The sequence below is a fragment of the Schistosoma haematobium genome, chromosome ZW (genome assembly GCF_000699445.3).
Source record: "Schistosoma haematobium chromosome ZW, whole genome shotgun sequence".
Taxonomy (NCBI): Eukaryota; Metazoa; Platyhelminthes; class Trematoda; order Strigeidida; family Schistosomatidae; genus Schistosoma; species Schistosoma haematobium.
Genome location: NC_067195.1, coordinates 36,832,196 through 36,859,966, shown reverse-complemented (window position 1 = coordinate 36,859,966; position 27,771 = coordinate 36,832,196). Strand labels below are relative to the sequence as shown.

Below are 27,771 nucleotides of genomic sequence, written 5' to 3'. Positions count from 1 at the left end.
GTCTTGGTGATTATCTCATTGATTCATAATCGTTTTTAGATAACGTGCAAGTGTTATAAGTTTCAAAATGTCGGTTGACGTAGATCTAGAGTAATAAAAGGAATAAATATGGAGTCAGTATCCTTATACGTATTCAAACGAAGCGAAATTTAGAATAAATTTTATATGAGTCTCTTAGATGGTTGCTTATGATGGTCGCGCTTTCTATAAACAATAAACCTTGTCCTCATTCTACCATAGTTGTTGCCTTTCTTCGATACCAAGGAGTATCGTTACTATTTATAAAACCACTAACTCATGGGCCATAGTAATTTTACATGGAATTTTTTCTTTTAAAAGAAGAGTTTTTAACACAATATCGTTTTTTACTGGATGTTAATCAGTTTTTTTGTGCCTCAGACGACTGAGATCCGAGCTAACATGTATACTACGTGTAGCTAAGTACTTGAAGGTGTTGGATATTGAACATTGAGTTCTTTGTTTATCGACTTCACTTTCTGACTTATTTGATGCCTTCATTGACTCCAGCTCATGTAGGATTATTGTAATGCATTGTGTGGTGCTGCTCTACTCATCTCGGTCATTCCGATAAATATCTCTTTTAAAGTCAAAAATGGTTATTGGCTGTTGCACACTAAATAATATTTCGGAAGATGCCAAAACACGAAGCGATGCAAATAAGCAGATTGAGAAATTAATTGAAAAGGAGAAAAAGAATTTTAAGTCTACACACAGACTCCTCCTTCTGGGTATGCTTGATAATTGAAGGTTGTTTTTAACTCTGATAGGTGCTGGAGAGTCTGGGAAATCGACCATTGTTAAGCAAATGAGGATATTACACATAGATGGCTTTTCAGAACGGTAAGCTTTGATTCACCCTTGTTATGAATTACTCCAGAGAAAAAAAAGAAAAGATTGATGCGATCCGGAAAAACCTCCGTGACGCTATCTGTGTAAGTTTTCTCTCATCATATAAGTTTGTCAGTCAATAGCTGGTGCTATGAGTTCTTTGAAACCACCAGTAGAGCTTGAACTCAGTGAAAACAAAAAGTTGAGGGATTATATACTGGAAACTGCATCTAAACCTGATTTTGACTATCCACCGGTACTAACTTGTTATGTAGTATATTTGTCTAGGAGTTTTTCACATATTGCGCCAAACTATGGAAGGATGGAGGTATACAGGAAACGTTTGAAAGGTCAAATGAATATCAACTAATTGACTGTGCGAAATAGTATGTTGCAATTTTTTTAATGTTTGCCAGTTTCCTCGACAAGACTTTAGAGGTCGGCGCTCCAAACTACATCCCATCTGAGCAGGATATTCTGCGCTGTCGTGTACTAACTTCCGGAATATTTGAAACCAAGTTCAGCGTAGATAAAGTTAATTTCCATATGTTTGACGTCGGTGGACAGAGGGAAGAGCGCCGAAAGTGGATACAGTGCTTTAACGATGTCACTGCAATAATTTTTGTCGCTGCTTGTTCTTCGTACAACATGGTCTTACGAGAAGACCCTAGCCAAAACCGTGTAAAGGAGTCTTTAGAACTTCTTGCTTCCATATGGAACAACAGGTTTGTCTGTATAACGTGTGCTATCTATTAGCATTCTAACCTATCCATATTGATAATTTTTCATTGGTTTATCAATTATCCATATGTTTTAAGACGAAGGATTTGATAGCTGAAAGATCTAGCTAAGTTGAATTCTCTGTCCATTGTACTGTTTCCGCGTTTGTTCAGACTTTTGTAGGGTAGTTGTCCTTTAATCAGTACAAATTCTACTGCAAATGTTAGTTAATATGTAACTGTATAGTATAAGCTGGCGTAAGCTAACTCATCAGCTTAGCTGATTAATAACTCTAATTCACACTGAGCTTCATTGAGCGTCTACGGAATTGGTACTTTGAGCTCCATTTTAATCAATGCTAAGAAATATGTATAAATACGTGCCCAACAGATTTAAGACATTTACGAGATCAATAGTTTCCCGATCACTGGGTAATAAGTAAAGTTAATGGTAGAAGATTCGGAAGTCCTAGTTCCTAAATAACATCACTCATAACTGGTCAAGAAATATGCGGTTGCTCATAACCTACCTAAGGTACAAATAGTGGTCGTTCCACTCCAAAATGCTTCAACTTCCTGGTTATACGCCAGCTGCTTCTTAGCTCGGAAGTATTTTTCCTGTTTTTGGTAGGAATCTCTGTTGGCGTCTCGAAAGCTCTCGGGTACGTCCGTTTATTCTGTAATTCGAACTATTTGATCATCGCTTGGTTTAGCTCTCTGCATTTATTTTACCAATACAGCTCCTTTGGCTTCTCTCTGTTTCTTTTCTTAAGTTAGAATATTTTGACCCGAATAAATAAATAGTTACGCCTAGGTCCAGTGTTTGCATGCTTGTGATCTCTACGCGATCCACTTATATCCGACGAAGCGGTTGCTTATGAAACGATATAATGCAACATTTTTGAAAGAAATCACCGAAATACCTCACAGATTTCCGTCTCCGGTGGTAAGGCCCTTTGAAGAACGGAGATAACACGTCAAAACCCTCCCACGAAAAGGCCGTGCGCGACCGGCCTCAAGCAGTTGTCCCTTGGGTACTGCGGTCACGCTCTCAGGTCATTGAGACCGCCTCTAATCCAATTTCCTTTTCAGGTACCTCCAGAAGAACCCTTCCTCGGTGTGGGCAACCGGGAAGTGATAACCGCCCTCATACCTCTAACAACACCCAAGACCACTGTATTCATAATCAACCTTCCTATTCAATTCCTATTATTCCTCCTACATCGACTTTCACCTCTAAACTTCCTCTTTCGGCTTCCTCCTCAAGTGTCACCCTGGCCAACGATTCTAGTGCTCAAAACACTGTTCCAGGTCTACTGAAACCTCGCTCCAAACTACACGTTGGAGCCTTCAATGTATGCACCCTGTGTCAAATCGGTCAACAGGCTTCCTTGGCTAAAACCCTAGAGTCTCTTTCCATTGATGTATGCTGTGTCTCCGAAACACGCATACAGGATTCCAGTGTGGTCATTCACTTGACCTCACCTCGGCAAAACGGAGAGCCAACTAGATACACCCTACGTGTATCCGGTGACCCGATGGCCAGCTCTCGTGGACTGGCAGGTGTAGGCATAGCACTAAGCATGAGGGCGGAACAAGCACTGTTAGAGTGGATCCCCGTTAACAGTCGTCTATGTGCTGTTCGGCTAAACGGCTCCGTAAGAACTCGGAAGGATAGGGACACACGTTGCCTTTTCGTCGTTTCTGCCTACGCTCCCACTGACTGCAGCTCAGATGAAGTGGAAGATGAATTTTACAGAAAGCTGTCCGAACTTCTTCAGAAAGCTAAACGCTCAGACATAGTACTCGTAGCAGGTGACTTTAATGCTCAGATAGGTAGCTTAAACCAAACAGAAAGGCATTTAGGTGGATGTTTTAGCATTCCGACACAGCGAACAGATAATGGTGATCGTCTGCTGCAACTGTGCTCAGACAATCGTTTATTTTTAGCAAACACAAATTTTAAGCATAAGGGGAGACATCGTCTAACATGGCGACCCCCTACACCAAACCAACGATGGACTCAAATAGACTATATTGCCATCAGTCATCGTTGGAGAGGGTCGGTAGAAGATTGTCGCTCATTCTGGAGTACCTGCTTGAACGCCGACCACGCCCTAATACGGGCACGCATCTGCTTGCGCCTCACTGGACGCAAAAAAGCCACATTAAAAAGACCCATTAGAACTGATTTGAGTAACGAGAAAACCAAAAGTAGGTTCCAGGAACAACTGAGGTCACACTTAGGTAGTTCTGAAGACGAGGCTGACCCAGATGTTGCTTGGAAAGACATACAAGCAACTATGGAAACAGCAGGGACATCTATTAGCGACCTAAACCACAGAGTTACAAAGAACCAGTGGATTTCTTCAAAGTCTATCACACTGATGGATTCTCGTAAACTCGTCCCATCAGGTTCCGAACATGATGAAGAACGACAACAAATCAGATCTAGGTTAAGAAAAAGTCAAAGAAACGACCGTGAGCAGTGGTGGGCAACGAAGGCAAAAGAGATGGAAAAGGCGGCGACTATAGGGACCACAAAACAGCTTTACAGACTAATAAAAGAAACTGGACTTAATAAGTCAACTGTAAGTGAGATTATATCGGAAAAAGACGATACTCTCATCTGCTCCCAATCCAGACGTTTACAACGATGGGCGGAACATTTCAGAGAACAGCTTAACTGGCCTTCAGCTACTCTACAACTACCCTCCATTCCCAGACAGTGTGAATGGAACATTGAAGTAGGTCCCCTAACTCTTGCTGAAGTTCAAAAGGCTATAGTTAATCTGAAACGAGGAAGGGCAGCTGATCCAGATGGACTAGCTCCAGAGGTCTTTAAGGATGGTGGTCCAATTTTAGCGATTAGGTTGACTAATATTTTAAATAAGATCTGGGAGTTAGACGTTATTCCATCTAACTGGTCACAATCACTTATCGTCCCAATATATAAGAAAGGGTCAAAATCATCCTGTGACAACCACAGAGGAATTAGTTTAACAAATATAGTATCTAAAATACTAGCCTCGATAATTATCAGACACCTAACTAAGACTCGTGAACTGCAAACACGAGAGAACCAAGCTGGCTTCAGACCTTGTCATGGCTGCATCGACCATATATTCACCATTCGTCAGGTTCTAGAACATAAGCATACTTATCGACGTCCGACAATGGTGGTCTTTCTCGACTTGAAAGCAGCATTTGACTCCGTAGACCGCGAGATTCTGTGGCAGTGTCTATCATTGAAAGGCGTACCACAAAAGTACATAAACCTTGTAAAGGCTCTTTACTTGAACACTACTAGTCGAGTGAGAGCTTATGGCGAACTGTCATCTGCTTTTACAACTTCAAGTGGTGTCTGTCAAGGCTGTCCACTTTCCCCATTTTTGTTTAACTTCATCATAGATCTACTGATGGAAATAACTTTCTCGTCGACTGAGTTCTCGGGTATTGATCTCCATCCAGGAGGTCCACTTATCGACTTAGAATACGCAGATGATATAGTCCTGTTTGGTGAAGACGCTGACAAAATGCAGAGTCTTCTGGTAGCACTAAGCAACAATGCCAGAATGTTTGGAATGCTCTTCTCTCCCTCTAAATGCAAGTTGTTGCTTCAGGACTGGTCTGCGTCAACACGTGAACTAAGGATAGGGAGTGAAGTAGTCGGACGCGTTGACAACTTCACTTATCTTGGAAGTCTGATCAGCCGTAATGGGTTGGTATCTGACGAAATCTCAGCACGGATTCGAAAAGCTCGTTTGGCTTTTGCCAATTTACGTCACCTTTGGCGAAGGCGAGATATCCGTCTATCAATAAAAGGACGAGTATACTGCGCGGCAGTCCGTTCTGTTTTAATTTACAGCAGCGAAACATGGCCATTAAGAATAGAAGGTACTCGTAAGCTACTAATATTTGACCACAGATGCCTCAGAAATAATGCTGGCGTCTGCTGGGATCACCGGGTAAGTAATAGTGAGGTTAGACGCAGGGTATTAGGGAATGATGGTAAATCAGTTGGTGAGGTTATGAATCTTCATCGACTGAGATGGTTGGGCCACGTGTTACTTATGGCTGAATACCGATTACCACGACGTGCAATGCTATCCGGTGTTGGAGATGGTTGGAAGAAAGTTAGGGGCGGCCAAACCAAAACGTGGCATCAGTGCTTGAAGTCACTAACTTGTAGTCTGAGCCATGTTGGGAGATGCAGACTACTTGGTTGGGGTCCGCGTGACTATCGTAACCAATGGTTGGAGACTCTTGGTGACATGGCTCAGAATCGATCACAATGGCGTCGGTGTATACACTCCCTGTCTTCCCTTAAACTAAGAGATTAAAATCACTTCATATCTTTCTTTCTACGAACCAATTCTTTCTTCTTGTACTATATCTCTATGTGCAATCTTTCTCATATATATTACCACCTTTGACATAACCACTGCTATGAATCCGGTGTTCATCTTGTTGTGCTGATGCGGTATGGCAACTTGGACCGATGCACATATGTGCCTGGTCCTACGTTGTAGCTGACTGACTGACTTAGATCATAAGCTGACCAATGCTAGAGCACCATTGAGAACCTGAAAACACTGGATAGTCGTTTCGCTTTAACTCCATTGGTTACCGGCTCATCTATGTGGGGGTTAGGTGTTCACGCATCAATGAAGTTCCTAGGCTCTAGTACTGCGTACATGGTCGTGGACGTGCATCGCTGGGGAGTCATATACCAGGATGAAACGGCCATCAAGTGCTTCCAGATTTTCAATGATGGTTTTACAATGATCGGTTCATGATCTCAGTAGTGAGCTCAGCAGTCTTCACAATCACATTTTGAAATATTGCTATATTAAGTATCCGAATATTTAAACCAGACATATGCAACAACATGTTTTTCATGTCCGAAAGTCGGGTGGGTTCATCGGCAATACTAGAGTAGTTCCTTCAATCATGTTAGGTCACTGAACACTAATCTTACTAGTTTCAAAAATCGAATGGTTTGCAAATACTTTTTAAGAGTTCTCGGATTTTTCCTGTAATCTTTAACAATGCTATAATGTTATGTGAGAAGATTGTCTCGGTTGATCAAATTTCCCTACCGAATAAACAGAGAAGATTGAGCTATCAAGACAAATTCTGGAGTAGTAGGATTAGTAAGAGTATCAGTCGTAGTCAGAAAAATTATGTATAGACTATATAATTCTAAGAGAACAAACAAGTTTGTGGGATGAAAAAGTATTAGATGACTCAAGATCTCAATGAGAAGGACCAGAGAAAGTATATGTCTCTGTCTCATTGCGAACGATCCTGACCCATTTAATTCAAAGTCTCGAACTGTTAATTACGTGTAGGTCATAGACGTACGATTTTTTTTAACACATACAAAATACGGGTTTTCGAAAATGCTTTAACTAATATCAGAAAATGTTACTTATATTTCATTTATACGTCATATACGTATATATTTTATGGTTTTGGTTAAAGAAGCGTTCGCGTTTGTTTGACCCCCCCCTCAAATTTCAACATCAATATTCTGTAATCGGTGAGCTGTACGTAGAGCGTAAACTACTGCATCTTAATGTACGGTTCAACAGGAAGCGGCCGGTTAACTCCCTTATGGGGCATACGCCAACGACTATGAATCGCTAATCGAATCTGTCCTGAGCTCATTGTTGCCAAGTGCTGTCCGTCCTTTAGATATCCTTCGCATGTTATTTGGTCTGCATTTATCCTCCTGGGGATTCGAGGTTTGGGCTTGCTTCGTGATGCAGTTCGGTGATTTTCGTGGCGTATTATACCCCCAAATGCCATGGTACGGCCAAGGGTGGTGGGAGCCAACTGTCCCTTTCAAAATACTCACATGACCATGCGTATACACCCACTGTCAGGGAAGTCCTACTCACTGCCTGCTCGCGTCTGGGATGCTGTTTAAGAAATTGAAAGAACGAGAAGCGAATGACCGGCGCCCCAACTGGGTTAGTGGACACAGGGTCTACCTAGGGGAGTTGGAAAACCCTGATTTCAAACCTCCCGACCGTAGCTGCTGCCTTGACGTGGTGGTAGGGCTTGCCTATCGCGATGATCCAACCGAACTATATTGGCTAGAACATATGTTCCTGTATGTTCTACCATGCCAAGCATGTTGATTGGAGAACGGTAAGACTAAAAGCAGCAACTTAAGGTCTGAGGGCGAAGTCGTACTGCTGACTGTGGAGGGGTGTGACAGCAGTAAGGTGTTTTCCTCGGACAGCCAGCGTCTACAGCGATGCTGCCTCCTCACAAGGAAAGAAGGGGTTAAAAACGTCGACCCTAAAAATGTCACACCTCACCTTACCTCACGGATTTCCGTCTCCGGCGGTAAGAACGGAGCTAGCATGTCAAAAACCTCCCACAAAAAGGCCGTGCGCGACCGGCCTCAAGCAGTTGTCCCCTGGGCTTTGCGGTCACGCTTCCAGGCCATTAAGGCCGACATTAATCCGAATTCCTTCTCAGGTTCCTCAAGAAATACCTTTCCACGGTGTGGGCAGCCGGGAAGTGACATCAGCCCTCATACCCATAGCAGCACACGAGACCAAGTTGGTCACACTCAAATCCTTCCTACACCACTTAATACCACTCTGATCTCCCCGACTAACCCTTCTCACGTCCTTTTATCACCTCGCACTGCTAGGGCAAACGATTCGAATACGCGGAACGTTATTACTGGTCTCCTGAAACCACGCTCTAAACTACACGTAGGAGATTTTAACGTCCGAACACTGTGCCAAATAGGACAACAGGCTTCCTTAGCTAGGACTTTCGGATCTCGCGCCGTCGATGTGTGCTGCGTCTCCGAAACGCGCATACAGGATCCGAGTAGCGTCATTCATTTGACATCACCATGTCTAAACAAAGAACCAACTCGATTCACACTTCGTGTATCTGGAAGCCCAGATGCTGCTTCTCGTGGACTCGCCGGCGTAGGTATAGCATTGAGTCCTAGGGAAGAACTAGATCTCTTAGACTGGATCCCAGAAGACAGTCGTTTGTGCGCTGTCCGTCTAAACGGAACAATAAGGACTCGGAAATATAGGGACACTCTTCGTGGTCTCTGCCTATTCTCCCACTGACTGCAGCTCAGATGATGTAAAAGATGAGTTTTACAGAAAGCTTTCCGACCTCCGAAAAACTAGGCGCTCTGATGTAGTAATAATTGCTGGTAACTTTAACGCTCAAGTAGGTAAACTAAGCGAAAGGGAAAGACACCTAGGTGGATCTTATGGTGTCGTGGCTCAAAGAACAGATAATGGCGACCGTCTGTTGCAGCTATGCTCAGATAACCGCCTGTTCCTTGCAAATACTAACTTTAAGCATAAGGGAAAACATCTTTTAACATGACAACCCCCGAATTCATCCTAAGGCTGGACCCAAATAGATCACATCGCTATCAGCCACCGATGGAGGGGCTCGATAAAAGACTGTCGCTCATTCTGGAGCATATGCTTAGACTCAGATCATGCTCTAGTGCGAGCGCGTATTTGTCTACGTCTTACTGGACGTAAGAAAGACGCTGCAAAGAAACCTCTTAGGGCCATACTTAATGATAGTCAAGCTAAGAGTATATTTGAGGAACAACGAAAAAGATAGTTGAGCAGCGTAGAATGACATCCGAAAAGCTGTGGAACCGGCAGTGATGTCTGCAAGTACGGTAACCCGTAAGGTTAGGGAGCAACACTGGATCTCAGCAGCATCTACCTCACTGATAGATGCTAGAAAACTCATCTTGTCTAGCTCTGAACATAACAAAGAGAGGAGTCAGCTTAAGCGGAGGCTGATAGGAAGCCTACGTAATGATCGCAAACAGTGGTGGGTAGCGAAAGTAAGAGAGATGGAAAAAGCAGTAGCAATAGGTAAGAGCAGACAATTGTTCAGACTTGTTAAGGAAACCGGTATTAGGAACCCAACTGTTAGCGAAACAATCTCAGAGAAAGATGGACATATTATTCATTCTCAATCCAGTAGATTGGATCGATGGGCAGAACACTTTAGGGATCAGTTCAACTGGCCTTCGGCCACATTTCGGTTTCCCACGATCTCCAGTCAACCTGAATGGCAAGTTAATGTAAGTCCTCCGACTCTTTACGAAGTTGAAAACACTATAAGAAATCTGAAGCAAGGGAAAGCAGCAGGCCCTGACAGGTTTACTCCTGAGATTTTTAAGGATGGTGGTCCAGTATTAGCAGTGAGATTAACTGAGGTCTTAGGTAGAATTTGGGAACTGGACGTAATCCCACCTGACTGGTCTCAATCACTGATTGTGCCAGTCTATAAGAAAGGACAAAAGTCCTCTTGTGACAATCATAGAGGAATCAGTTTGACTAACATAGTGTCTAAAATATTAGCTTCAATAATACTTCGACGCCTAACTAAAGCTCGTGAAGAACAGACTAGAGAAAATCAGGCTGGTTTTCGACCTGGACGTGGTTGTATAGACCAGATATTCACACTACGTCAGGTTCTAGAACACAGACACACATTCAGAAGCCCTACAATGGTAGTATTTCTCGACCTCAAGGCAGCATCCAACTCTGTTGATCGTGAGGTTCTATGGCAGTGTTTGTCACTGAAAGGAGTACCAAAGAAGTACATTAACCTTGTAAAGGCTCTCTACTCGAATACAACTGGCCGAGCGAGGGCTTATGGCGAACTGTCATCAGAATTGATTACCTCAAGTGGTGTTCGTCAGGGCTGTCCACTCTCCCCATTCTTGTTCAACTTTGTCGTCGACGTAGTTTTAGAGATAACACTTTCCTCGTCTAGATTTCCAGGGGTTGAACTTCTACCGGGAGGTTCACTTGTTGACTTGGAATATGCCGATGACATAGTTCTGTTTGATGAAGACGCTGACAAAATGCAGAGTCTTCTGACCACTGTAAGCAACAATGCAAGCATGTTTGGGATGCGATTCTCCCCCTCGAAATGCAAAATGTTGCTTCAGGATTGGGTACATCGACACCCGAACTAGTGATAGGGAGTGAAGTAGTTGAGTGTGTCGACCGCTTCACTTATCTTGGAAGTCTCATCAGCCCTTGTGGTCTGGTGTGTGACGAAATCTCAGCACGGATACTGAAGGCTCGACTAGCTTTTGCCAACTTGCGTCATTTATGGCGTAGGCGAGATATCCGTCTGTCAACCAAAGGATGTGTTTACTGCGAAGCAGTTCGTTCCGTCCTACTTTATGGCAGTGGAACGTGGCCGATAAGAGTAGAAGATATTCGTAGGTTACTAGTATTCGATCATAGATGTCTTCGAAATATTGCTCGTATATCATGGGACCATCGAGTAAGTAACACAGTTGTTAGGAAACGGGTACTAGGTAAGGATGTCAAATCAATTGATGAAGTAGTGAAACTTCTGTGTAAATACGTTTCAGCACTCAAGTGTTTTATGATGTTCTCCACTCATTTGGATTTAAAGCAAAGTTGCATTTGTTTGTCTTCGCGACTACGTGTTTTGAGTTTAGTTTGTCTCCTGAGTCGGAGAAAATGCTATATTTCTTTGATAGTTTTAGGTAGGAAGAAGACCAATTTATTCCCCAGTTATTTCGATAGTGTAATAAGCAAACGAAAATTATCAGAACTATGTGATATATTAGCACAATACATTTCGAACAATCTGATTAAACTTATACTTGTTAAGATCATTTATATATAAAAAATAAAAGATGAAGTAGACTAGAAATGGAGGGTGAGAGGAGACAAGGATAATAAAGAAAATAATGTGAAAACAATCTGAAACCTCATCACTTTGAATAATAAGCTAATATTACCAGGGTAGGTTTATGGTGAGAACAAACTGTTTTTGTATACACAAAAGGGGCTTGAATTTTCGTATGGCTAAGAATTCAATAAAACTTAGTATACACCCTTTTACACTTTTGTACAACACAACAAAAGCTGATTTATGGTCAATCTTGTCACCCGTTTTAATTATGTGTTTGGCAACAGAGGATGATAGATGTTTGTCCTCTATTCTTATAGGGTCATTCGATTCTATTTGTTTCTGCAACCATTTAGGTACATGTTCACACACTAATTTTGAGATCACGATTATTCCTCCCTATGTATTTGTGACCACCCACAACTTAAATTGGTAAACGCAATGGGATGTGACGCAGTCGTTTTTTTGTCCTTTAGTTTTTCGATGAAGCATGAACATAGCCGTTTCTTTGCTAATATATCTCAGTTCTGATAATCTTCGTCTTTTTATTACACTCGAAATGTATCAAAGGGACTAATTGCTTTAAATTCCCAGTTGTTGTTACTTCAGATAAATAGCAGGGTATATTTTTTCGTATTATTCTTTGTAGATGGTTGCGAAACATATCTGTGATTCTCTTTCTTAACAAGCAAGATCTACTTACGGAGAAGGTCTTAGCTGGCAAGTCCAAGATTGAAGTCTATTTCCCGCATTATGCTACTTACCAAGCTCCAGCTGATAGTAAGATTTATGGGACAGTGTTTTGGCCTTTTCCTCAGTTTTAGCGTTCTGATGTATTTGTCCTGTTAGTTTATCGACAGCTCGAAAGATATGTGACTAGAAATTTTCATAATTCACTGGGAAACATTTTATTTTGAAACTGCATTATGAAACATGTTTTTATGCAGATTGTAACCATGAACTAAATCATTCATTTTTGCTTCACTTGAATACCTTGTATATGCTAAAACCAAGTCATAGAATAACAATGTGTTTCATTCAGGTTTCCCATTGTTTCACGAAGTAATGTTGCTATATATAAGATAATAGTTATTCAAACTGTGTTTTACTATGATGTCCTGGTAAGGATCTGTTATTTTCATCAACTGTTTTTACGGCTAGACTGGCGGTATGTCATTTTTGCAAAGTGGCAACTTTCTCTGAACAAAAAACAGCCATGGTATTGCAAAGTACCAGACAAATAAGGTCTGATCACGATTTATTGTATTTAATTACAACAGTAAATGTCTGCAGTAAGTGTTTAATTTGTCGTGAAACAATTTTAGATAGCTGTTATTAACTATAATTATTCTACGCTATGGTCTCTGTAATTGGAATTAATGTAACTCATATATAATGTAGAATTTTATGCATTCGACTTTGATTCTTACTAGTTGAGCGTGGACTAGTGATAACACCTTGTTTCTTAAACCAAAGTAGGTGAAAGAGGCTCAAACTTTAATAGCCAACTTACCTTTCTACTATATGAGTATGTAAAGCAAACTTTTGATTAACAATAAGTAATTCCCAATTAATCATCTCATTTAGCCTTCACTTCAGTAATAGTCATAGAGATTTAATGTTCCTGGTATCAGATATCTCAAGTTTAGTCATGTCAGATTTCGAAAATTGCACTTACGAAGTAATTTTAATCATGATCCATATGAGTGAACTTACTAAACCCTATCATTAAAAATGTTAGGGTTCTAATGTACCATTACGTACTCCACAAGCTGATATATTTACATAAAAAACTACCGCGGAACGTTGATATTCTACAAATCTATATTGTCTTCTCGAAACGCATATGTCCCTAATCTTTCTTACTGCATTTGGTACTTAGAGATTTGTCTTGATAGCTTCATCTCGTTGTGTTAGTGTAGTGTGACTAGTTTAACTGACGCAAAAATGTCTCAGGTCCTACGTTAGATTTCACTGACTAACAGATATTTTGGGATTGTTGATTCGTGTTTATAAATCATGTTGTTTTTGGTGAAGTGAAATTTGCGGGAAGCATGAGATAAATTTAGTTTTATCATTTCACATTTTAATTGTTTTTCAACAATAATACTTCTAAATAATTATGCAAACATTAGTTCTTCTCACTCATGAAAATCAACTCGAGTCGTGCCGCATATCATTTCGACCACAAAATTTGTATGGTAATGTTTGACCTTTTTTACTGTCATTATGATTTGTGACAATGAACAGCTTTTTCACTTTTTTCGGAGGTCTTATAGTCTACCTAAGTATGAGGAAGTTCGTCTTAATGTTTTTATCTATTCATTCATGACAGAGATATTGTATTACTTTCATAATTTGGGGACGTCATATTCTTTTAACTTGGTAAGTATATTAAATTTCTATCGTGGTTGCATAAATTTATAGCCTATCAATAAGATATCTTAAGTATTGTTCTCTCTTGTACAGCACTGGCAGAGTATCGTCATGAAAACTCAGAAGTTATACGTGCCCGATTTTTCTTCCGCGATGAGTTTCTTGTAAGTCACTCTGATTTCTTACTAATCTACACCTTGAGATCCCAATAGTCTATGCTAATTTTACTTTATTCATCTGTAGTTTGTCACTAACTGATCATAACTTCAAAACTACCCACTCGTTCATTAAAAATCAGTAATTCCCATCTAAGTGTTCTGGATGTAATATCAGTTATTTCGTTCTTTGTAAAACTGAAACATTCTATTGTATGCAATTTTGACTATTCAGTTAAACTTTCGTTTTAATTTTTGAAATGAGTTTTCTTAAAATTATCGTAACTTCATGATATCTATATTTTATTTTCATGCTTCTAGAAAGTAACATCAAATAACAATGGTGGACGTCATTATTGCTATCCTCACCTAACATGTGCAGTGGATACGGAAAATATCCGACGCGTATTCAATGATTGTCGCGATATCATTCAGCGAATGCACCTGCGGCAGTATGAATTACTCTAGGAACATATTTTGTAGGCCCCAAATATGATTTTTGTTCTTCCATATTTTTTTGGGGTATACTGTTTTAAAACCCCAACGCTTGTGAATACCATCTCATAATTAATTATGATTAATGTTATCAAGTGCATCGAATATAGTTGAATATTTTACTCCCTTTATAAACCTACCTATCTCTGCTAAACTGCATTTGAAGACCAAGCACTGCAAAACCAACTGGCACGTTTGAAAATTTCGATGTCTTTTTAAAAATGTCAAACGGGACGCAAACAATATCATGTTTTCAAAATCTTATTTGTAATACACCATCTCAGATATTCGTATATTTATCTGAAATTTTTATTTCTCAATCCTTTTATTTTAATAATGTCACTATTACTGCTTTATTCCTTTTGGTATTCTTAAGTTTTGAAAGCATACTATTCTGCCGAATTTACTGTTGACCAGAATTTTTTTAATCGTGTCTGTTTGAATGTCTATAAGCTCGTTATTCCTTCTAACTCTGTCTTGGTTTTATCACCGTGATATGCAATTGTAACTTATTTCGGTCGATAAATATGCTCCTGTTTGCAAATCTGTTAAGCTGATGTGCCAATATGTTTACTCCCCTTGGATGTATACACAATAATATTTCGTAATCAGTAGTATCCAGTTTCACATGTTTGATTAAGAAATATCGTTAGCTAGCTATATGCAAACATATGGCTTGGTCATACATTTGGAATTGTAAACTTGTTTTGTTTTCAGTGAATAACTCTTGTCTTTCTTCCTAGTTTCAAATCTTAGTGGTGATATACGCTACCATGTAGTTTTGCAACCCTGAAATTTTTCCTCTCTCTGATTTGCCTAAGATCTGTGTTTTTGAGCTTATATTACTTGTTTTCCGGTTGATTTCACTTAAATGAATGCCTCATATTCTTGGATTTTTATTGTTAACTGTAGAACGCACAACGCTGTTGTATTCGAAATCCTGTTCGCTAATGAACTTTGTGTTCACGTTGTGATAGCCTTCTCTACTGAAAGTGGACGGGATACGCTTTTCATTTTAGTCAGTTCGAGTGGTTAGATATTTCTCCTTCACTCCTGTTCTCTGTACAGCCACACTTTCATGTAACTGGCTAGATTTACTCATAATATTGACTTCATTTTTCAGCTTGTTAGTGATTTTGCTTAGATGTTTCAACTTGTTACAGACAATCTCACTTCTGTAAGGATTTGTACTTTTTTCTAATATCTTCCACAGCTGAGTTTTTTCGTAGATACAAAATGAAAAAGTCAGTGCAAATTAAAAATAAATCTTTGAAGTGCTCCCATTTGTGCTTAATTGATTTCTTTTGATCTCATTTAAATTTGAATCTTTGTCTTTAAATTTAATCTAATCGTATGCAAATCTTACACTTGGTACGTTTTTAATGGCCTCTTCCATATGTATGAGGTCATAATTATACAAATTGGCTTACTTAAACCTTTTTCCATTAACTTGGCTTACAAGCGAATGTTTACACAGATTGTGGTAGTTAGGTTTAAACCTGTGTTTTGAGTTGTGGGTGTTTAGTTGAGTTCTGCTCCGGATTTCATCTCCAAACTTCGACGATCAGCTAAGTGATTCATCTTTTAGTTGCCAGTGGTGCCGATTAATATATTGGTTCAATTAGAAAATAACATCCCAGCACTAAAGTACTTTGCTTCTGAACTGTCAAACCTAGAGATGTCTTATTAGTTGTAAAGATATAGGATTTCGTATGTTAGAAAAATCATGACAGTATCATCCCTAGTTTCAATGAATTCTGACCTTGTATGTGCCTTCTGATTTTACTTCTTTAGCAGAATCATACCTTGTAAAACAATATTGTAAGTGCTGAACAGCTGAATAATGTTTCAGGTTCGAATTCACTCGAACTACTTTGCTTTGCGTATGTAGCTCTTCTAAAACTGCTCGTAACCCAAAGACAAGTACAAGAAGACTAAAATTAGTGGAGCATATTTAAGTTTACTGCATTGACTTATTGACCCTACCTACGGTGTCAGTTCCATACAAAAATTAACTTTCCGGAGCTACAGAGAGAACTCCGTATATGTCAAATACGGTCAAGTTTGCGAATTATCATTTTGCAGTAATGGATTTTGACGCTTCCATAAGAAGAGATCAAGACAATTGATGGACTGGATGAAACAAGCAATTAATGTTACGCAGTTCCGGGTCGTATATAACCTGTTATTTTTGGCAGTCAAGTCTAATATCCGACAGTGATATTCCGTAAGCCAACTGAGTTAATACTCCAAGGCCGTACCAATGACTGAATCCTGGACTAAACTACCTAGGCATTCCTCGACCTTGGTGTAACCACTCGGAACGACGGTCTGTCCTCGTCGTTGACACGCCGAAGCGGTGGCTAAGTACGTCTTGTCACTAACAACCAACTTAGCTACCCAAGGCAGGTCGGTAAGTCCCCGTAGTCTAAGCCGCGAGGTTCAGAGGGCTAAAAAAATGCTAGGGCGGAGTTGCAAAATTAACTAGGCTATGGAGACGGCAAATTTTCATAATGATAATCAAACATTCCTGGCTTCGATACTTTACAGAATTAAGGCAACACAATGCTAAACATATTCCAACTTGTGTACAGAACATAGTTAATAAGACCAGCGCTGTTCATGCTCCGTGGCAAATAACTTAATCATTTGACTTTTTTTTAGGTTTTTTACAGCCTATATCAACTCGAACAGTGAGTCGGGACTTTGGAACCCGTTCTCATGGAGTGTGGAATGTCTGTGAACCTGGAATACAGGATCCTAGAGCGGCATTTCATTTCACAACTGGTCCCATTCATGCTCCGGTTATCTGAAGACCAAAGATCATAACGGAGTACTCGGAATGCCTAAAGATAAAATCAGGACTTTGAATCAGATTCCAATTGTTTGTGTGCTATCTGGAAAAAGGCATGGTAAAGGTACAAACTGTTCTGTCCCTCATCTCCAGCTGCTTTTTCATCAACCGCAGGTCAGGTGAAATCGAAGATTACGTCTATCGGAAGTATTAAGTGTTCTCACAACTTAATAATCAAGTTAGACTGAATAGAATATTAAAACAGCTTTCGGCACGATAATCAAGCGAACGCGAGGAAGCTCCCACTGTAGTTATCCTGTGACAATAGTCTTAAGAGGATGTACCGTTTAATTTAGTTAATAGTTCCAGAAATGAGACAACTGTTAGCAACCATGGCTAGAAGTCTGAGCTACTAAGTGTTCATAATATCTTACCAGGGGGTTCTTAACATGGTCATTTTCTAAGTAAACTCGGAGAACAAAAGCAATCTGAAGGCACTGATTGTAGCTCACGAGGTTAATTTGGTCAGGAAAAATATGTAAGGTCAACCGTTTGCGAAATTTGAAAAGGTGAAACTATGGTCTTCCCGAACAAGCGACTACACAATGGGAAAATGAATCTACATTATTCGATTCGGTTGGTAAGGTTAGAAATCCGTACCCTTCATTGGAGCACTCAGCTTTCAAAATAAGTGCTTCGATATGATTTTTCGACTATAACCGGTGTAAAGTTGATATGGCGTTCAAATGTTTCGGGACGGTCAAGAAGGTAGCCACTAATCTTACACCAAAAATAAAATTAGCGAACTCAGAGTCTCGTCTGCGTTTTTTGGAAGCTTATATATGTTATACCTTTTGCAAGTCTAATAGGCAGTTTTAATTTCTGAACCTGTATAAATAGGATATTTGCATCGTATTGGACTGTTAATTTTTCTGAACCAGTATCAGCAATAGATTGGAGAGTAATACGTTTTTTATTCGATTTACTCTGATATACAGATTGGTCAATTAGAAAAATGAGTATTATTCATCGTTTCCCAAAACCCGGCCGTGTCCAGGAAATCTTCCCGTAATTGTAGTTGGTTGTCTTGCGCGTGGGGCTTCTCCAAAACCAGTTGTAATGCCTCTTTGGTTTGGAAATAGTCTATATCTGTGAAACAAAATACACTGATTTTAATCTTGGAGTACTTAATACAACTGTCCAAACGAGAGATAGGAACAACTAACAAAATAATTACTCGAAAGTAAAATTACCTGATATTTAATGGAAGTGAAACTATTCTGATAAGTGTGAGGAATGATCTGAATCCAGCAAACTAATAATTGGAGGACTGTTAGTCTTCGATAGACATGTTAGTCACGTACAGTAAGTATGTATGGATATTCATACAATGTTGACTATTATCCATTCCTCTAGGATGTGATGAATAATCGAATTTCGGTAATGTCGGGTGGAATTAGCCATACTTTTTCAATGTTTAATAACAGTACGATATCTGGCATTTCAGAAGATTTTTCTGTTTATTTAGTGGTATCGCTTAAAACAGTAACGATTTTGCGCACAGGTAAAAAAATACTTAATTCAAATTAGATCAACCAGAACCAGTCAATCTAAAGTATATCGAAATCGAGCACAATATTTTCAATTATTCAGATAGCTAAGTACTAGTAAGTAAATGATTCAGCAAGTCTAAATAAATTGAGTTTTAAAGTCACAGTAAAGAGATTTTCAACAACCATAGTGAGGCACACAATTGAGACACTCAGATTTCAGGTCGTAGTTACTCATCATATGTATGGATTACAAAACGTGACTTGCTTGGAAAAACAGCGCGTGTGTTTCCCTAATTGTCGCCTGTGCAATTGTTCTGTTGCTAATTTAGGCATCTTGCTGACTATTTTTAGAATTTTGACGAGTATTACGCAGTTCAGATAGGCTTGACACTATGTTTGTACATGTCCAGAAAAGCAATCTTATTTCACTGTTAGCTATATTTTTAAGTTAATGGTTATTTCCAAAACAACCGGTGCGAAATCTTCAGATTTCTGGTACAAATTAAATAATCTTTCACTAATGAATTATGATGAGAATAAATACCACAGACCAATGACACATTCTAAAATTATCTATTACCGTACTCACTGCCTTCTCGTGGCGAACGTTCTTTATGAGTAAAATGACTGAAAACAAATATCCAGCGCTTAGACCAGATTGGTGGATATTGAGGATTCCACCTGGAGGAAGTGGAAAACCCTGATTCCAAACCAATGATCGACATTTCTTTTTATTAAAACACATAAATATTAGTACAAGGTGGTACCAAACATATATGCGCCACACAAATGATTCAATTTGAATAAGGTCTGGGTTACTGCTCGGGAGCTAAAGATGGTGGTTTTCTTAGGCGGCCACACCCCGAGCCTTCGATCTAGATGTCTAATACGTAAGGCAGTCGAGCAACGCTAGGAGATGCAAACCCATGGTAGCCGATGACCAACAATAGGTTCATATGCCATTTGATCCCTCAGGATCCTGGAGCCCACGTGCACCACTGGTTTGAAATCAGGGTTTTCCAACTCCCCTAGGTAGACCCTGTGTCCACTAACCCAGTTGGGGCGCCGGTCATTCGCTTCTCGTTCTTTCAATTTCTTAAACAGCATTCCAGACACGAGCAGGCAGTGAGTAGGACTTCCCTGACAGTGGGTGTATACGCATGGCCATGTGAGTATTTTGAAAGGGACAGTTGGCTCCCACCACCCTTGGCCGTACCATGGCATTTGTCGACATTGACTCCTTGATCCATAAGGGAATGACGTATAAACATATTTTAGTCACTCCCTACAACAGGACTGCGTCTCCTAACGTTTTTTCACAGCTCCGTATATTAGGCCTTTTGACCGAAGGCTAGGGAAGTTGTTTCTTAGGAAAAACAATCTGTTTAAGCGGCCCTGTCATATCTCGACCCAAACACGAATAAAAGGATAATTACTGTTGTAAAATATTTTTTGGTCTGTTTATTCGTTCATCTATATATTATTTGTACTTTACATTGGTCACTTATCCGTTCCTCATTATCAACATTTTGTGTATCCTTTTTTGTTTCAATTAACCTAGCAGCTTGTCTACGGTGAAAGTTCTGTCCTGTTTCAACGGTTTGAAGCTGTTGTTCGGTCGAATTTATGGATGCTTTTAGTAGATAGAATTCTTAATGCAACTTTTCTAAACCTTCGTTTCCCAATCAAACTGGCCTCCTTCAGAGTTCGTAGATAGAACAACGGAAAGGTTTGACTATGCTTTGCAAAGCCTCGGTATTGACGTCTCTTATACCTCTGAATCTGTATTCATCATTACAGAAGCACTAAAAGACCGCTTTTCATCTGTAGATTCGAAGGGATTATTTTACGTGTGCTTGTCCGAAAAACCCTGAGGCACCTTCATTCAGCATGTGTGGGGTTGTTGCACTAAGTGTCATAGCAGCGACAGCGCTAATCGACTAAATTTTTAACTGAACTGTATTTCTTATTATGTAATGCCCTTGTTAATTATTTTATGTTTGTTTTCTCTCCTTTGCTTCATATTTACTCCCTTTTTCTCACAATATTATTTATACCTTAAGTTGCGCATTTCATTTTTTGGTGACGTGTTGAACTGGATTCTATGTGCTTTTGATGTAGTGAAAGTGAGATATGGTTGGTCACTGAGTACAAATAGATACAGCTTACTGACAATTAAAGATGTGATTTCCGTCCTTGTCATTGATTTCCACTCCGGACTTATTGAGAGTGACTGCTTGAAATTGTGTTAAATAAAGTATTATCTAGTCTATACTCCGGTTCTCTATTCTGGGCCAAGAATCCCGGATCTAATATAACGTAGCTAGTCTTATTATCGTATTAACGTATCATCTTATTGTACGTGAGAGACAAATATTATAGACCATCTGTTATATCAAGTTTATAGATTAATATCCTTTTGAGTTTTTCTATCCTGGTTAGTCAAACCATGGTGTGCACTACTTATGCAGACAGAAATAAGTAGTACGATGCAAGAATTTGAAGTAGAATGTTTACCAGCAGAAGAATGAAGTAAACATGAGAGGGAGGTAAACGAAGAGCAATTGGAATGACAACAGGACCGGAAGAATGATTACGTCTGTAAAAGACAACTGAAGGAAGATAAACATATGATGTATTCATTGTATGATTTTGGTACTTCACGAAGGCACTGCGTAAATATGTATAAAATAATAAATTGCTTTTCCATATCTGAATTCTCTTACACTACAGACATGCAGTTACTTTATACCATATAGACTGGACGTACTTTTATGAGCTTGACTTTCAATCTCATAAGCTTTTGCAAGTCGAATAGCGAAAAATAGTGTCTGCGTTTTCTCGTAGTTAAAACTATAGGGTTGATATAAACAAAGGTTTTCACACATATTAATAACACTTAAGTTACAAAACGTTTCTGTACAATAGTTTCCTCAAATAAAACATAGTGTAGCTAAAGATCCGAACTTAGAAAGAGTAAGTGGTTAGTTAGCATTTGTATGAAAAGTCAAATTTGATTAATTTTAGGCTTCAGAACGCAGTTGGATTATTTTGCACTAGTACATAGGGAGCGCTAAGTGTTAGCACAAAAAAACTGTAGTCTGCTTTTTTAATTTAGTGAAATATATTTTTGATGGAATGGGGTCCTAAAATATCACTTTGTGTTTCCACTTTTGACGCACACTTGAGGATATAAGGGTGATTTATATTGTTCAGTGGAGTTCTCGAATATAGCAGTCTGGCGCTTTAACTTCTGATTCATCCTTTCAAGTATATAGGATTATGAGCTAAGTCTTACTGGTTAATGATTCTCCAGGGCTTTTCAAACCAAGTTAATTTTAACATTACTAATCATACAGTGACTACAATATGAATTAAGTTGAACATTACATACAGTATCCACATGGAGAAATTACTTACAGAAATCCAGGAGTCTTTAATATAGCTTGACCACCATACTCTTGGGGATACTGGAAAACGAAAAAGTAGTAAAGATGTCCAACGATTATTCCAACCAGTTCCATCATCGCACTGCAGTTACAAATAAAATTTTTGTTATAAAACAAACACAGACTAACCTCCCACGCACTATTAAGTTAAATATTACCAAGACCCACGGAAAGTACATTGCTTTGAACTGCATACCAAACCAAAATTGGACAATAACATCACGATTTAATTGACTCCATATATAGAGCACTGTCAGTACCATTGGCTCCAGAAGCACCTAGTTTTATGGAGAACATTGCAGTAAAAATTACTACATGGTATAATGTTGTAGTAATTGTAAAATGCTTTTTGACTGAAATTGTTCTCTATAATTCACTTAATCTCACTTCATACATAATAAATAACTATTGATTCATAGTCAGTATTTAACCAAGCTATCTATGACCGTTAAGGATGACAGTTTATTGTTTAGTTTTACGATTGATAAACTGAAGATTTGATTTACACATTAGAAAAACTACTTAAGACAACTATTGGGATTAAAAACAGCTACCATAAATCTGAAGATTATAAAGAAACTGCGGAGTATATCATGTTCATTAGTTTGCATATTAAATGCAGTTATTTTTAAGTTAATCCAGTTGATATTCAAACTGAAAGGCACTTGGGTGTATATCACGGTGTCGCAGCCCATTGAACAGATAATGATGACGGTTTGGCGTAACTATGCTCAGATAACCGTTTATTTATAGAAGGCAGTAAATTTATGCATATGGAAAGACATCGCCCAAAGTGGCAACCCCAAAAATAAACCTATTGATGAGTCCAGATAAACTATCTTGCCCTCAGTCATCATTAGAGAGGCTAAGTAGAAAACTACCGCTAATTCTGGAGCACGTGTTTGACTCTGATTACGTCATAATGCAAGCACGAGTTTGCCTTCGTTTTACTGGACGCAGAAAAGTCACAACAGGAGTTCAGCTTTACGATGAAAAAGTCAAGAACGCATTTTAGGAACAACTACAGAAGCGGTAATGCAAGCACGAAAGCAACGTTCACCCCGATGTGGTCTAGCATGATTCTCAAACAGATAAAGGAACATTATTAACACCTATCGATGACTTGAACCATAAGGTTAGGAAGCACCAACGGATTTCTGTAGTGTATATTGAATGCACAGATACTCGGAAATTCATTACACTAGACTCTGAAAACACACTAAGCGTAGATTGACAACAAGCGTATTTAATGATTGTGATCAGTGGAGGGCAGTGAAAACAAAAGGTGAAAAAGGCAACGGCGACAGACAACAGTAGACAACTATTTAAACTACTCAAGGTGTAAAAATATGGCTGTTATCGAGACTGTTTTGGAAAAAGATGAGACCATTATTCACTCTCAATGAGGGAGATTAGGCCTATGGAGAGGACATTTTGGGTAGTTCAGCTGGCTTCAAGCTACTCTTAACTTAGCCATCTCCAAACAACCTGCATAGTAAATTGATACAAGTCCCACTATTCTTACGGAGGTTGAAAAGACTATAGTTGGCCTAAAGTGAGGAGGAGTAACAAGTCCCTGTGCAATTAACTCTGGAGATCTTTACGGATAATGGTTCACTTTTAGCGGTTGAGTTCTTAGCTAGATTTTGAGAACTGGACTTAATTTCATTTGACCAGTCTAAATCTCTGATCGTTCTAAATTATAGGGGAGGATAAAAATCCTCTTTTGATAATTGCAGAGGAATCAGTTTGACGATTGTAATATCTAAAATACTGTGCAAAGTCTGCTTAAGGAGAGAGGAGCTTGGTTGTCACACAGTGCTAGTGTTGGAAACAGCAGTTGCATCGGGTAACTACCGGAAGCTTTTTTCGACTCAGCCAATCAATCATATTTACCGACGTCTTGAATGATGGCCAGTTCTTCGAGAGAAATTTTGGCTGGTCATGTATAGCGAAGGTTGGAGCGGCTTATGCTAACCTGAGCCATCTGTGGCGCCTTTGTGACGTTAGTCTGACTAAAAAAGTCGGATCCACAAGTCGGTGAGAGCAGTTATGCTCCACGCTTGTGAAACCTGGCTTCTTCGAACTGAGGTTGGGCGACTCTGTGTTTGACCACCGTTTGTCTCTGACGGATTGCCAACATTCAGTGACGACACCGTGTTATTAATGCAGAGGTTAAGTAACGTGTCCTGGCACAGTGACGATAATCCAATTGCAGTCACCGTCTTGAAATATTGACTTCGGTGGCTTTGACACATACTACGAAGTCATCCAAGGGAATTCTACATCGTGAATTATTGTCCGATGCTGGATCTGGTTATAAAAGGCGGCCAGTGTATGATATGGTGTCGTGGTATGGAAGAGAGCTGTAAAGGACTGAGGCCTGTCGGTTCCCGACGACTCTCTGATTGACACCTTAGAGATAGTGTAACAGTAGTTCGAGACGTTATCAGACATGGCTCAAAATAGAAGCACTTGACGACCTGTTGTAACTTTTTTCATAAACGTGAAAGCAACTTTAAATGAAAGAATGTTTTCTGTTCGTATTTTTCCCAACCGAACTGCTTCTACTATTATTATTTCACTAACACTAATTTATATTCATTGCTCTTTTTAATTGTAATCACCTTTGCCACTTCACAATATATTATTGTGTAGTGCAGATACATTTTGGTGCCCCTCTGTGCCCATATTTGTATTTAAATGAATAAATCTTAACCCACAGCTAGACTTTTGGTAAAATGGTTTAGAATCATTATGAATGGAGCAGATGCACCCACTCCTTATCATTCCTTATTTTCTGAAGCCAGAAATCTCGTAACCTTTTTCGAATCTTCTCTACTACTACTGAATCAGTTACTAATTTCAGGATTTCACCTTGCTGTGCTCTAGTGTGCCGATTCGACTCAACACATGTATGTTTAGGGTTCTACGTTGTATGTGATTGTGAGCATGCGAATGACCTTATCACTCGCGCCAATATCAGTACTCATACGACTACCCATAATATACGAACTTTTGGACTACTCTTAACTGCTCGCTGTTCAGAGCGATTGGAGAGATAGGCTCCTCCTAGTCTTATACACGTAATTTTCACGCAGGTGTAAAGTTAATGATCAGATAACTATATCGATTTATGCTACTAGAAATGTTGCAGGGAGTTTTGTTTAACTTAGAAAGCTCTGTATGAAACTTGCGCATGAACAACTTTTCTATATGCACTCGTCATTTAGTTTATGGTGATGGTAGGTTTTAAAATTTCCGTAGTCACCTGTTTCTGTAACAGTTCTATTACACAGCCCTAATTTCGTCACCGGAATTCATTTCTAGGTAAAATATACAGCTAAAGCCACTAACATATCTCTCTAGTCAGTGATTTTAAGGACGACATTTTAAACATGGTAGAGCCACTTACTAAGGTACATCAAATTGATGTGTAAACTCAGACCCAGGCCCTTTGGTCCCTTGGAGTCCCGCGTGCAGGGCCATGGATGCTCACTGCTGAGTCCTGTATTAGGACCAAACAGGTGTTTAGTGCTTCTAGGTTTTCAGTGGTGGTTTATCTTAGATCAACTCGTGAATTTAATTGTGAAAATACCACAATGTACACAAATCCCTATACTGAAAAACATTATCGTTTATACGTCATTACATTTATGTGATAAACAATGTATTTTGAGATTAAATAGACAAAAAGGTCTTATGACTATAAGTGAAATATGAAATGACAAAATTATGACAAGCAATCCCTGGTATTTAACTTACGTAAAATGAAGCCAAGAAACTGACAATCTGTTGATCAGTTAAGAAAATCTTGTGAACATGGACAAATATTCTCACGATCATTGGGTAATTTATAATAACTGAACTAACTTTTATTAGAAACCCCATAAATTGAACCTCATAACCATTGACTGGGGTCAATCCAAATAAACTGCGAGAATTCAACAACATTTAATTCAACTGTCACAGTTCAGCAACTAACGATGGAGACGCATGTTTCATTAAGATTCGCTACTTATAATTCAGGTAAAAAGCACTTGTTCTCACATGTCTTGCAATCCCAACTAAACCCATCAGCTAACCAGTACGACGAAGTATGAGACAGATGATTCAAGTTATCTTCATGCAAATTAGTGAGTCCAATTTCGAAGTAATGACAGATTACTTTTAAACAAAAAAACAGTACAGATTTCAGAGGAAGAATCCGTCTTACGTCGACTTAAAACACAAAAAGTAATTGTATAACAGTGTGTTACAAATTTCGTTAGAATAGCAAAATAGTACTACAGATAAAGGATACCACCAGTGCTAGCCAAGTGAACAAAAACATAAATACATAATCTGCAGTGCGTCCGAGGAACATACCTGAAAATAATATTGAAATTAAGTAAACTAACCATTCTCTAATCGAGAGGAGTATGAATACAAGAAGTACAGATTGATTAGGAAGTGAAATCCAGTTGATGGGGATACTGGATAGAACAACAAAGCTGTGATTGGCCTCCATATCTATAAAATGGTAAACTATATAAGTAGCAAACCTCGAAGTGGGAATACATTCTGTTCCACAACAAAATCATACGCATGGGATCAATAATATTAAATTTACCGAGAAGTGAAAACAATATTGTCCCCGAGAACCAATAACGGGTGACAGGAGGGATGCTGTTGAACATATCAGACAAGTCATTCCCAGGCATGTTTATACAGTTTAAAATCACTTTATATCAAGAGGCGTGTCGAAGTATTATGTAATGTCTACAACTGATATTGGAAATTTTTCATACGAAATCCCACAGCCTAAAGAATGGAAAACATTTGAGAACTAATTAGACCAAGGCTTCATGGAAGTGGGTGATGACGTTTTTGTATCCAGATTAGGAACAGAATTGACGCGATAACCTTACAAAGACATACGTGTAATTAGAAGTACAACTAACGTTTGAGTTACCGCCCTCAAAACGATCTCCAATATAGTTATCAGCTTAATAATCAGTCTTCAGTAATAAGGAAAGTAGGTTGGTAGACCTGTGATAATCCTTGCACCTTGCTTTCTCGAGGAGGTCCATCGTTTTTTCGAAAGTGTTCAACGATTGGATGGATACCACTATTGTGACATGTATACTCAATGATTTTTGTAACGACAAAATAAAAACCACACTTATATTCAATATCCATTGTTTCCCTATATCAATGGTAAAGAAACGTATATAATTCTTTGGTTAAATAGGCATACTACCACGACTGTTAAAATATAAACGCTATCTCCGCCGTCTGTTCTTCTGCTTTATTGGCCATCGCCTTTGTTTGAAGATTATAATAGTGTTATAACATCCTTTTAGGCCTTCCCACACTATGTTGGAGTTTTGGCCCGGACAATTAATAAATAATACTATCTGGTTTGTTCTTTCTCATTACACCGTCGATTTCACCACATGCAGAGGGATCTTTAATAATCAAGTGAACTCATTTATGGTTATCTCAGAGAGCAGCTTACAAATAACATTCATTTCATATCAGCTGTTAACATTTTGTTACTTAGTATACCACTCGTATTGTAATCCGTTATCTTTTACTTTGCTGATAGACAGCTTTGTAGTGTTAATCCTTTTTGGTATATTGATGATATCTTTGAGTACTGTTGTATCTTGAATAAGCTCTTTTGCTGGGATCCCT

At 39.0% G+C, this 27,771-nt stretch overlaps 2 protein-coding genes across 4 annotated transcripts; one reads left to right on the top strand and one right to left on the bottom strand.

The window, feature by feature from the left end:
* Positions 1 to 286: 286 nt before the first annotated feature.
* On the top strand, positions 287 to 20,318 carry MS3_00003445 (uncharacterized protein). 2 transcript variants are annotated; one of them, XM_035733516.2, is made up of 11 exons: positions 287 to 749; positions 789 to 861; positions 899 to 953; positions 986 to 1,105; positions 1,138 to 1,235; positions 1,266 to 1,574; positions 11,920 to 12,050; positions 13,740 to 13,810; positions 14,123 to 14,280; positions 16,961 to 17,264; positions 20,208 to 20,318. In XM_035733516.2, the coding sequence occupies exons 1-9, from the start codon at positions 614 to 616 to the stop codon at positions 14,267 to 14,269; spliced, it is 1,140 nt and encodes a 379-aa protein (XP_035590048.1). In that variant the 5' UTR covers positions 287 to 613; the 3' UTR covers positions 14,270 to 14,280; positions 16,961 to 17,264; positions 20,208 to 20,318. The 2 variants fall into 2 exon arrangements, with proteins under 2 accessions (XP_035590048.1, XP_051071285.1); XM_051211247.1 differs by lacking the exons at positions 16,961 to 17,264; positions 20,208 to 20,318 and having other exon boundaries at positions 1,138 to 1,574; positions 14,123 to 15,579.
* On the bottom strand, positions 18,048 to 27,230 carry DERL1_1 (Derlin 1). 2 transcript variants are annotated; one of them, XM_012943214.3, is made up of 8 exons: positions 27,036 to 27,230; positions 26,637 to 26,997; positions 26,493 to 26,604; positions 26,396 to 26,460; positions 25,858 to 25,884; positions 22,222 to 22,370; positions 22,064 to 22,174; positions 18,048 to 18,239 (listed from the first exon to the last, which is right to left on the bottom strand). In XM_012943214.3, exons 2-8 carry the CDS (start codon positions 26,793 to 26,795, stop codon positions 18,113 to 18,115), a joined length of 750 nt encoding a protein of 249 aa, XP_012798668.1. In that variant the 5' UTR covers positions 26,796 to 26,997; positions 27,036 to 27,230; the 3' UTR covers positions 18,048 to 18,112. The 2 variants fall into 2 exon arrangements, with proteins under 2 accessions (XP_012798668.1, XP_051071284.1); XM_051211246.1 differs by having other exon boundaries at positions 26,396 to 26,895; positions 27,003 to 27,044.
* Positions 27,231 to 27,771: the final 541 nt, after the last annotated feature.

Bases quoted from the DNA above. Each gene is read 5' to 3' on its own strand.
- MS3_00003445 (XM_035733516.2), top strand. From the start codon at position 614: ATGGTTATTGGCTGTTGCACACTAAATAATATTTCGGAAGATGCCAAA. The intron at 954-985 runs GTAAGTTTTCTC...TAAGTTTGTCAG, and splicing joins ACCTCCGTGACGCTATCTGT to TCAATAGCTGGTGCTATGAG. The intron at 13,811-14,122 runs GTAAGTCACTCT...TCATGCTTCTAG, and splicing joins TCTTCCGCGATGAGTTTCTT to AAAGTAACATCAAATAACAA.
- DERL1_1 (XM_012943214.3), bottom strand. From the start codon at position 26,795: ATGCCTGGGAATGACTTGTCTGATATGTTCAACAGCATCCCTCCTGTC. The intron at 22,175-22,221 runs GTTAGTCTGTGT...TTGTAACTGCAG, and splicing joins AACTTAATAGTGCGTGGGAG to TGCGATGATGGAACTGGTTG. The intron at 18,240-22,063 runs GTAAGTAATTTC...TTTGTTTCACAG, and splicing joins TTAAAGACTCCTGGATTTCT to ATATAGACTATTTCCAAACC.